At 40.6% G+C, this 10940-nt stretch overlaps 1 protein-coding gene across 2 annotated transcripts; it reads right to left on the bottom strand.

Annotated features, from left to right (window-relative positions):
* Nucleotides 1-59: 59 nt before the first annotated feature.
* sesn2 (sestrin 2) lies at nt 60-9708 on the bottom strand. 2 transcript variants are annotated; one of them, XM_084380033.1, is made up of 11 exons: nt 8882-9708; nt 7465-7530; nt 6657-6845; nt 4409-4591; nt 2623-2841; nt 2266-2404; nt 2056-2171; nt 1841-1924; nt 1300-1406; nt 1065-1209; nt 60-815 (listed from the first exon to the last, which is right to left on the bottom strand). In XM_084380033.1, the coding sequence occupies exons 1-11, from the start codon at nt 9221-9223 to the stop codon at nt 729-731; spliced, it is 1677 nt and encodes a 558-aa protein (XP_084236159.1). In that variant the 5' UTR covers nt 9224-9708; the 3' UTR covers nt 60-728. The 2 variants fall into 2 exon arrangements, with proteins under 2 accessions (XP_084236159.1, XP_084236160.1); XM_084380034.1 differs by lacking the exon at nt 8882-9708 and adding an exon at nt 8361-8494.
* Between the last annotated feature and the right edge of the window lie 1232 nt (nt 9709-10940).

Raw genomic sequence — 10940 nt, 5'->3', positions numbered from 1 at the left:
TATACATTAGTACAGAGATAAAGATACATGCCATCAATGATTAGAAACAAATAAGAAACTTCTCAAAAAATATACACAGCCTTTTATTTTAGCCATCATATCAAAACACAAAAATACCGAAGTACAGTTCATGTACAAAGTAATGTTTTGTTGTCCAGTCAATCAGCAATGCCAAACAAAACCACAAAACTCAGTTTTAATTTTTGATAACAAAGTAACTTTTTATTGTATATAAAAATACAAGTTATTTTGTCATTTTTGATGTCAGCCTCTGGAGACACGGAGGGCTGAGGCATGAGTAGTCACGGTGGGGTGAACAGCTTTAGTCTGTCAGTTATCGGCCTGAGCAGACGTATCGAATAAAAAACTAAAATTCTGCAAAAGAAAAACACTTGAAAGATGATGATTTAGTCATATTGGACCTGATACTACCTTCATGTAGATATGTGTTTATGCGACAGAAACATGTGCAAGATATTCAGAACAACACTTGAAGCTCAAGTGGGGAAACTAAACCTGATCAACATCAGTGCAAAATAAGTAACATATTTTAAATGTCATATATCGCAAAGCAGCATCAAAACATTAACACTGAAACATAAGATATGCATATATAAACATTCACTGTAGTGTGTGCGTGTGTGTGTCTATCTGTGGTGTGTTATGCATTGGGCTGTGGTACGTCACAGCTGGCTCAGCATCTGCATTAAAGTGTGTGATCAAGTGTGTCATCTCATATAATGTGTGATGGCTCGTAAGGTATAGAGAAGCGCTGCTTGTAGCCGGGCCTCCATCACAATCAGGTTTGCATGAACCTGCAAAAAACAAAAGGAAAAGTATGTCATTACTTTCAGGTTATTAGGTGACACTTTCAGTTCCTCTCTGCAATGCTTCTTTCTCCTATATTTTTAAAAAGGAAGGAAAACGAGGCGACGCGTTTAAATGTCAAAGGATTCATTCTTTGTTAAGAGGGGGCCAAAGAGAGACGACATGTTAAAATGTCAAATGATTCAATCATTGAGGCTTAAGAGGCCGGGTCAGGTGGCATTCTAACTCGTTTGTACCTTTTCAGAGTGTCTGAAGTGTCTCCAGAAGGCGTGGTAAATGCGTGCCATGGTCTGCTCGGGGTGACAGGCCATGGTTTTAACAAACACCTTGAGGGAGCGCTCCAACAGCACGTTCACGCTGCCGTAGTCGTAATCATCGTAGCTGCACAGGTGATACAATAAAAAGGTTAGTGACACGGCAGAGATGATAAAACATTTCAAACTTAACTGATGACGTGAGTGTGACACTGACCGTATCCCGTACAGACAGTGGATGTAGTTCCACAGAGCTTTTCTCAGGGTGTGGGTGTCTACGCCTTCATGCATTGCCATCCTGTGGTAGGTCAAGTTACTCACAACCTGCAGAGACATAATTTCATCTCATTATAATAGGATCGATCAAACTTTTCTCTAATTGATTATGTACAAGAGAACAATTTAATCATCTGGCTGCCAGAATGCCCAGTTTAACATTGTTGTGTTTGTACCCACATTCAAAATTTGGCATTTTTATTTCCCCGTTCACAACCTTCTTGTGACTCGCAACTAACCGATATAAAACTGATATATGTATTTTAGGTAGGACTTATTTCATGTACCTAAAATACCTAGGGACCAGTAGCTCATACAACCCCACATCAAGAGACTCGGACTATCCCTTTAAACTCCATGAAGTGGATAGACCTGTCGTGGTTTCCACACATCAGTCTTGTTCTGTTTTGAAATCAGCTCATTGATGCTTTGTTTTTGTTCTTCTAATTGGTGTACTTCTTCAAGGTTAAAGGTGAGTGTACCTGGAATTTTTCATCCAGGAGCTGGCCCATGTCTGGCAGTAATCTGTTGACCAGAGAGAAGCCGTGGTCCTCCCATGAGTAGTCCTGCACACATCAGACAAACAAACACAGGTCAGTGAAACTTAGTGCGAACAGTTAACAGGCACTGTGAACTGTAAAAAGTATTAAAAAACACGAGTGTCAGAGTCTAAAAATATAAGCGAAATATAAACTACCTGGGCTCTCATGGTGGGCGGTGACTGCTCTCCTCTGGGGGCAAAGTCCTCGTATCTGAACTCTGGATCCTCCACCAGACGCAGCACCAGCTCCGGCGGTGCTCCCCGCACCACCGCTAAAAACAAACAACCATGACGAAGTAGTGAGTAGACATATGTCAGCCGAGTGAATGACAGGGTGGTGCACAAGATAAACAGGTATGTGTGTACCTGTTGGTATGCTCTCGCTCCTCTCCCTCTCAAACCGAGTAACCATCTCCTCCTGTGTGCACTCCTCCTCCTCCTGCTGCTGCTGCAGCTCCACCATCCTCTTCATCAACACCTCCACCTCCATCGCTCCATTAACCACCTGGAGAAGAGGAAAAAAAGAAAAAGACTTGAAGCACTTACTTTGTTTTCAACCCTATATCAACAATGTGAAATGTGCCGTGTCTTCTATTGTTACTAAACCGGTGTGACTAGTGAAACTAAGCTGGACGGAACCCATTTCCTCTTTGTTCTCCTCCTGTTGACATAGTTACATTTACAACTGTCATACCTGTGGTGAAAAACACCTGTTCGACTCACCTCTTGCTTGCCCTCCTCCTGGGCGGGGCTATGCGGGCTGCGAGGCAGGTGGCCGGGTGACGGAGGTTGGAAGGTATAACCTCCGATGTGGTCGGGTTCAGGGTTTAAGCCGCAGCCCCACACAAAGGAGGAGAGCGAGTGAGCCTGCGCCATCAGGACCACAGCCTGTATGAGTTCAGCCAATGACCAGCGAGGCTCTGCGCCGGGACACACCAGCTCCTGCAGGGCAGAGGGGGCAGGTGTTGGGCAAGTTAACTTTAATATAGTAGATTTGTTGGAGGGCAATGTCAGTTCGCCGGTTGGGGGCTGCCCCTTTTGAAATTTTGTCACAGATATTCATGTTCCCCTCAGGATGACTTGTAATGGTTTTGGCCATCCTTCATGTTTCATATAGCACCATCATCAGGTCAAAAATTAGTCCCCTACTTTGGTTTTGTGTTGTCAAAAATATCTATTTATCCATACAAAAATCAATAATGAATATTTGAAATGGTTTCATATTCTGCAGTCTCAATACAGCAGTACGAGCTGTGCTTTCTTACTTTCTTCTGTCCTCATCACCTGTCTCACTCCGTTTAACTCACAGTGTTTACTCATGGTTCTCATTATAGATGGAAAGTGCAAAGCCTCTGCATCCAGTTTCGGTTGACAAAGAAAACCACAGGAGTGCTCTTTGGAAATGCTTTGCATTTGAGGCAAATGAAAAAGTTAAGGCAAAGGATTCAAGCATGTCCAAATGCAAGCCATGCTACAGACCGGTGCTAACAACAGGTGCTAAAATACCTGAAGGACACACACACACACCAACCTCGATTAAGAAGTAGAGCTTCTTCCCTGGGGTCTCGACCATGGTGTCTAATATCGATCTTTTTGAAGCTATTGTATCAAAGCTAGAAATTCCAGTATCGTGACGACACTTCTTTAGTTTATGAACAAATACCTATATAGTTCATGACGTTCCCATCAGCCTCAGCTGCACTACTATTAAATAAATGTTGAGTACTACGGAGCATTATTTGGCATGCTAACACAATAAGATGGCAAACATTTTACCCCTTAAACACCTGTAATTGCAAACTGTTTTAGCACACTGGTATTAGCATTTAGCTGTAAACAGCTGTGTCTAACCCTAATCCTGAAAATTCAGTCATTATCTACCATCTCTAACCCTAACCCACATGCTGATGGAAAATCAGGTGAAGTGTCGTAGTCCACAAAACATTTCTGGAGCTTCAGAGCAAAATAGCGTTGCAGCATTCTCCTAAACAACTGAAGTAGCACTTATAATCATAAAATGGCTCCTTACAACTCGTCTGGCATAATCCAAGTCACAGGAAGTCCCAAATTGATTTGACATTATTTACACCATCAAGGATGTGCACCCACGTCAGACACCGTGCACACTTACACTTATAGCTCAGCAGCTACAGTGAAGATTTTGGCTTGAAAAAGGGTGCTAATAACCTTTTTTCAAATAAATTTCAGATCTCTAGGCTTCCAAAGAATTGGATTACACTGGACCAGCTCTATGGACCCATTTTATTTGACCAAATGAGTATAAATATACAGTATTATAACCGAAATATTAATTTTGACTTAAAGCTAAAGATTAAATTATTGAGTGTCTATTAAACAAGTAGAGGTGAGTAAGTCAATGGGGCAGAAATTTCAGATACAGTCTAAGTCAGTAATCCACAGTATTAAATGATATTAGTATTATATGATGACAGACTCGGAGCAAAAGAGAGAGCAGAGAGACAGGGCGTGAGTGGGTGTTGTGTCTGACCTGGATGTGCTGCTGTGTGATGAGCCAGGGTCTGTGTGCCAGCAGCCTGTTGAGTGTTTGCAGACTTCGGAGTTTGGTTGGAGCGTGCTCGAGGCCGCTCAGCCAGCTTTCCTCCCCTCCAGCCTCCAAGAAGCCAGCACTGTGCTGCTGCACCAGGTACGAGCAGTGGTGTCGAGCTGCAGCCTGTGAAACATCAGGAGGGAAACAAGCATGCCATCCCATTCATTAAAAACGAAAGCTCAATCAATGCTTTGTGTATTACAACTACATTATGCATAAAAACGTCCGTGTTCATAAAGGGCTCAGAGGTTAAAGCAACACAACTAAACTTCTCCATCAGGAGATCATTTTCAGTCTAATGAAACGCCATTTCTGAAGTGAAAGGGCAGCAAATGTGATGTATATATGAGAGATGAGACTCATTAAATATTTATGAGGATCACAGTGTTTGGCAGACCTGTTAGTGGCTCGCTATGATAAAGTAGCTGGATAACTCTCAGGAAGAAAATGACCTGCCAAGTCCATTTTGCATCTGTCCTCTTTCTCTGAAGTAAAGCTAGTTCAATTTTTACTCAGTTTTAGGTTCCTTCAACCCAAAATCTCTTATTTCCTGATGCTTTAGTGCAATGTTTGCCATATGTAAATATGCATATTTGTGTGATAGTTAACTTGAATTACTGCAGCATCTATCCATTTCAGCTGTGTCCACCCAGCTGTAGCACTGTGAAAGGTTCTGCTGCAAATGCAGAAGTGTAATAACATCACTTCACTCAGAGGGCCACTTCCGCCAACGAGCCAGTCTGAATGTATTAGTTTATTGTTCACTACGGCTGAGCTGACTGGAACTGTAAAAACTGTGGGCAGCAGTGGAAAAGCATAACAGCAATATTATTACAACCGTTGAACTGTAATACTGGCTGTGTCCAACTGCTAGAGAAGGCAGGTTTAATGGCATCGACATGAAGCCAAAAACTGTTAGATGTGTGTATGAAAAGAAAGAAATCATAAAAACACTTTTCCACTGTTGACTCGATGACAAAAAGAGGAAATAATAGCTGCAGCTCTGCCATTATTTTGAATGTGATGTTCATTACTCATGCAATATCAAGCCTTAATGTTAAAAAGATAGACTCTACATGTAGCCTTACACAAACAAAAGGCTTTAGAGTGTTTAAACTGTTATTATGGCTGCCTCATTTGAGACAAAAACAGTTGATTAAGATGCAAATAAACACATGGTCACTATAGTTTAAACATTTTAATTAAAGCTCATGAATTAGATCAGAAAGTGGTTTTGTTTTTTTACAAGAAGATTTAACCTGCAGTAACATGGCTTGCAGCCCTGAGCTCTCTGCATCATGACAGAAATATAACCAAAAGCAACTTCCTCTGTTGACGGTAAAGGACAATTTAATGTGTACCAATATTGATTTGACTTATTTTTATTCACCTGGTCTAATAATGGTTGATTGTGCACACACAAAAAGCCAAATAGTTAACTTTTCGGGAACAATATAAATACCATTTTACATCTTGTTTTTTTACATCGGTCATGACGTGGGAGAAAACTGTATGAGGAAGCAAAAATATTACAGAGACTAGAAGCAACTTTGTAGAACAGTACACTAATCCTCGTAACAATATACCCACAGCACATTATGTACTTTGTATCAATGTGTTTTTTTTGACAAACAAAGCTCAGTCAACAAAACACTTGAAAACAACGAGCTACCCAACATAGTTAATCAACAATAGACTAATACCTCATTGGGAGCTGATCACACACAAGAGCGCAAATTATGTCCTCAACAAAAGCCGTCTTTGTTGGATAATTTCTTTTCATTTTAAAGTGTATTGCTCCTAGACATTTGTTTCATTACTCTCTATTAAACTGTGCTTTAGTTTACTTTTGATTTGTTTTTGGTTGTACAGGATAACCAAAGAAACTTTAGTAATCATCAAACAATGTAAACTACTCGAGCTGATGTCAATGACAACGGACACATGATTCATTGTCCTTACAGAAGCTTAACGGAGATCTTTCAGAAACTGCTGATCTTTCTTTTTCCCCACTTGATTGCACAATTGTAGATGGATCTTTGGTCTTTCAGATTTAAAATTGTTTTATAGTGTCTGCTTAAGTGTCAATTCACTTTTACGTGAGGCTCTTCGTGTAGTGACTGGAGTTGATCTAAAGTTCTGATAGTTCTGATGACTAATCTAAAGTAATGTATTATTGGTTTCTTACCATGACTGCAATGTAATGTCTCCAGTGACGGGGCAAGGGGCCGTCCACCTCCAACAAAGCATGCTGGGTCTTGAGGAAGCAGCTGAGGTAAGCAGGGTGCAGCGCCATCACCATGGTGATGTGGTCCACGCGACCCAATGAGAGAAAAGACTCGATAAGGATGTCTTGGTCAGGCCCGTCTTTCAACATCTGAAGAGGAAGAACAGGACAAAGTGTGTGTTTGAGACTGACAACTGATTCCCTGACAACTTAACTAGAATTATATTTTAACCATGCTTGAGGACACATTGAAAATGTTCCTGTTATAGCCAGACATAAGCCCGAAGAGCTGATCAAACACTCCCACTTTCTCCAGTGGAAAAAACTGGAGTGACTCACATATGAAATTTTCAGTCATCAGCTTTGGCAACACTTGTCTGGTGTTGCTCCTCTTGATGACATGAAGCAACAGGCACTGCAGTATTGCAGCAGAAGAGTTAGCTACCCTGCTAATACTAGCATTGACTTGTGAAATTTCCAACACCCTTCACAAGTACACTGATTTGACCATTTATCTAGAAGCCAGGCAGTGGTATCATGATACTTTATAACTTTTTATGACTGATTCATTATTAAAGTGAGATAACAAGTTTGATACCATGAGGCAAATCTGGTGCAACATTGAGGGCATACATTTTTAGATATGTATTTAAAGATAAATATAACGAGGCTTGTGTATCGTGTGGTGAGCACAACAGCATCCAAGTTAATTTACTTCTGACCATAGCCAGAACTCCTCGTAACATGTGTCAGCAAATGTCATACACACCTCTTTTGCAGGGATAAAGGCACTTGGACCTGATACCAGAGATCGAGGGACTTCAACTCCTTGTTCCTAGTTGTAAGAAGACAGAATTAGGTCAATAATACAGCAAAATAATGATTCATTTTATTTCTGAATAATCTGCAATTTATGTTCTCGATCATTCGTTTGATTAAAGATAAATTAAGTGTCAGAAAACAGTGGAAAAATGCAAATCACAATTTCCCAAAGTTTACTTTCACACAAGATAAAGGCAAGACAGACATTCCCACAGCTGAGAGGCTGGAACAAGGGAGTGTTTGACAATTATTACTGATAAATACATTTTAAAAGTGAGTGAATCAACAGTTGCCGATTCGTTTTCCGTTGATCGAGAAATCGATTAATCAGCTATTTGTTTCAGCCTAACATTGAATCGTCAGAAATCTCTACACAAAATATGTGACTTTATAACATGTGTGTAATATAGGGCTGTGTTTAATATTACAATATTTTTAGTTTATATCACAGTACACAATCTATATCTCAATACTTTGAATTATCCTCAAATGAACTTGACAAAAGCGAGAAATAGGAAATATCACAATATTAGTGGATAAATACCTTGATATAGATATAGTGACATTATTGTTGCCTTCACAAAATATTAAAAGAATTAGATTTTTTGGTACATAATCATCAGTTATGTGAATATAATGACTAAGTTGATAAAGACAAGTATTAGAACAAGTGGAACAGGAAACGTAGAAAAGAGACTACATTTTTTGGATTTCCGCAGGCACCTTCAATCCCCTTGAACTTGACTAGCACTTTGCCTGAAGCTGCTGTACTATATCCGGAGAGACCAGTGTCATAACTTTCAGCCCATAAAAGCTGTAATCAGACCATGGCCTTAAACTCACCGACATCATCGGAGGACCGGCAGCACAACACCAAAAGCCACTTCTTGTTATATCCGACATTTAAACTGAATATACGCCACACGCACAACACGCAGCTGCACTTTCATTTCTAGAAGCTCCAGTGTGCTGTGAGCAGGCAGCTCGGGGGTGTGTCTACTTTGTTTTTCAGGGCACCGGAGGGGGCGTGTCCGGCCTGCCTGTTTGTGCACACCGCAGCTCGGTCTTGCATCACCTCCTGCAGTTCAACGTCTGATGAAATATCCAGAAATCTGATAGAAAATGGTAATCAGCTGATAGCTAACCCAACTGCAAGATTACCATGGCTATTAATAAATCATTCACCTCATCTTGGGATTATATAATATTAAGCAATAGCAATGCTCCTTAATATAATGTGAATTTATGCCTGTCATTAAGATCTTATTGTAAAATCTGCCCCATGATGTTTGAATTAGTCTGATTATTCTGTGTTCCTGCTGGACATGAAGCAGAAATGACTGTAACACTCCCCCCAGCATTACCTTTGCGGTTCGCAGCAGCTCGGTCGCTCTCCCTCGTACTTCCTGCAGTGGACACGACCGGGACAGCCGAAGCAGATGCAGGAGTGTTTCTTTACTCAGCCGTGCCGAACCGCGCCGGTCCAGTCCTAAACGCACCACAACCCCTTGGCTCAGCTCATCCAGAGCCGCCGCTCGCTCGTCCTCGTCCCTGCTGCACAGCCGTGATAAGCATTTCACAGTCGGGCCAACGTCGGATTCTGACTCGGACCGGTGGTGATATGAGCGGCCAGAACCGGACACTCGTCCCGGTGTGTTCTCTCCATTAGCCTGGCGGTTAACGCCTGCCACGGGATTACTGGCCATCTCTTGTGTTGGTCCCGAAACACCTCGAGCTCCCCCGTGAACCGCTGGGTTGACCCACCGAACGTTAGCTGTTAGCTAAAGTATTTACCTGACCGTTATGTTAGCTTGACGCACACGCTGTTCTTCTGAATTGTTGAATACTTGAGATGTCCGGTGTCTGTCTTCGTTCACTGCGCAATCATCTGTCCCACAAATCATTAACGCCGGCGAGCCACCTGCAAAGCTTTCTCCCAGCCTACTACCGGTTAGCTCGCTAAGCTAGCCTAGCGGCTGTTAGCAGATGCTGCAAACTCTTTTAAACAGCGTATTTGACGATGACTCGGTAATAAAACACACGAAGAGCCTGCGGTTTGTGTTTGGACTGGACTCCCAGACCAGAGCACAGTATATTTTAGGTTCAAAACAGTCTTTCATGAGGCACCAAGGGACATTTTCAGGCTTCAGTCGCTGGTTTCGTTCAGCTGGAGAGCTATTTTCCCCTTGCGTGTGACGTCATCACGACGCGTGTGAAGCTAATGAACTCACGCACCATTTAACTGACTTCAGCTTTAAGAAGTTATCAGGATTTTTAATTAGTGGGACTGTGGTGACTTCTGGCCGTGGCCCGCTATCATTTATTGATGAGTTACTGGTTGAATTTTACTTTTTTTTATAAACTTGTAAATAGGTTTTTGCATGTAATGCTTAATTGTGTTACCACGTTATGACACAACTAAAAGAAAATAGGTCAATAATGAAATATACAAACGGTTATACCATATGTTTGTCATATTTAAGTGTTGTAGTTTAGATAACTAGTTATGAATTTACTTTTATTCAGGGATGGCAGTATTTTTTCAAGTCTGTAATTTTACTCGTACTTAAGTATGCATTACACCATGTAATCTACTTAGTTACTTTTATAATCATCATTTGATAATTGATGTTACTTAAGTTTTATTTTTAATACAAGTACTTTTACTTGTAGTTGAGTAATATTTCAGTAATGTAACTGTACTCATACTTGAGTACACATTTTCAGTACCCTTGCTTTTATTACTTTAATCCATTTACTAACCAATTAATAACATAAACTGTGCAGTGTCAACACTGGTAGCAAATGCCCATCATTCTCACCGCTGCCTGAGGCAATGTCCTAACTTGCTCCATCTCCATGTTATAATATGAAACAGCAAATGATTTGTTAATGCTAGTTGAAAAAAATAAAATAATACAAAAATAAAGGATTACCTGGATAATTTTGTGTCAGTTGAATAAGTAATTACTGTCGTTTTCTGCAACTCTTTCTAGACAGCCAACCCCACAAAACGTTACTAGAATTTAGATCCAATTTTTTGTATTTCAAAGAATCAATGCAGATGAAGTTATGATGAAGTTGCACTTACAGGGGTGCTGTTGCAAAAAGTTTGGACAATAAATTAAAACTTTTCCATTTTGCTGGGCATGCCTGTCGTGTCCTTGTGGTCCTCGCAGCCCACATCATGGAGCCAAACACCAGAGGAACATTCTGTGTAATTTTTATACTTATTTATATTTAATTATCAACAAAAATGGTGTATAAGTAAGAAATTCTTTGTGTCCATGTGTGCATTTGTGTCTGTAAAGTTAATTTGGCATACAATTGTTTCACAGTTTATAATAAGTACTTCCTGAATCACCTTTATTTAGGAAAATAAAAAAACATCACTGGTATACCCTTATTATCAGACATATCTTA

This window comes from Pagrus pagrus (assembly GCF_965226575.1).
Source record: "Pagrus pagrus genome assembly, chromosome: 17".
NCBI classification, from domain to species: Eukaryota; Metazoa; Chordata; class Actinopteri; order Spariformes; family Sparidae; genus Pagrus; species Pagrus pagrus.
The sequence above is the reverse complement of the archived record's forward strand: the minus strand, read 5'-3'. Positions and strand labels throughout refer to the sequence as shown.

Bases quoted from the DNA above. Each gene is read 5' to 3' on its own strand.
- sesn2 (XM_084380033.1), bottom strand. From the start codon at position 9,223: ATGGCCAGTAATCCCGTGGCAGGCGTTAACCGCCAGGCTAATGGAGAG. The intron at 4,592-6,656 runs GTAAGAAACCAA...GATGTTTCACAG, and splicing joins GACATTACATTGCAGTCATG to GCTGCAGCTCGACACCACTG. The intron at 1,407-1,840 runs GTACACTCACCT...ATGTCTCTGCAG, and splicing joins TCCTGGATGAAAAATTCCAG to GTTGTGAGTAACTTGACCTA.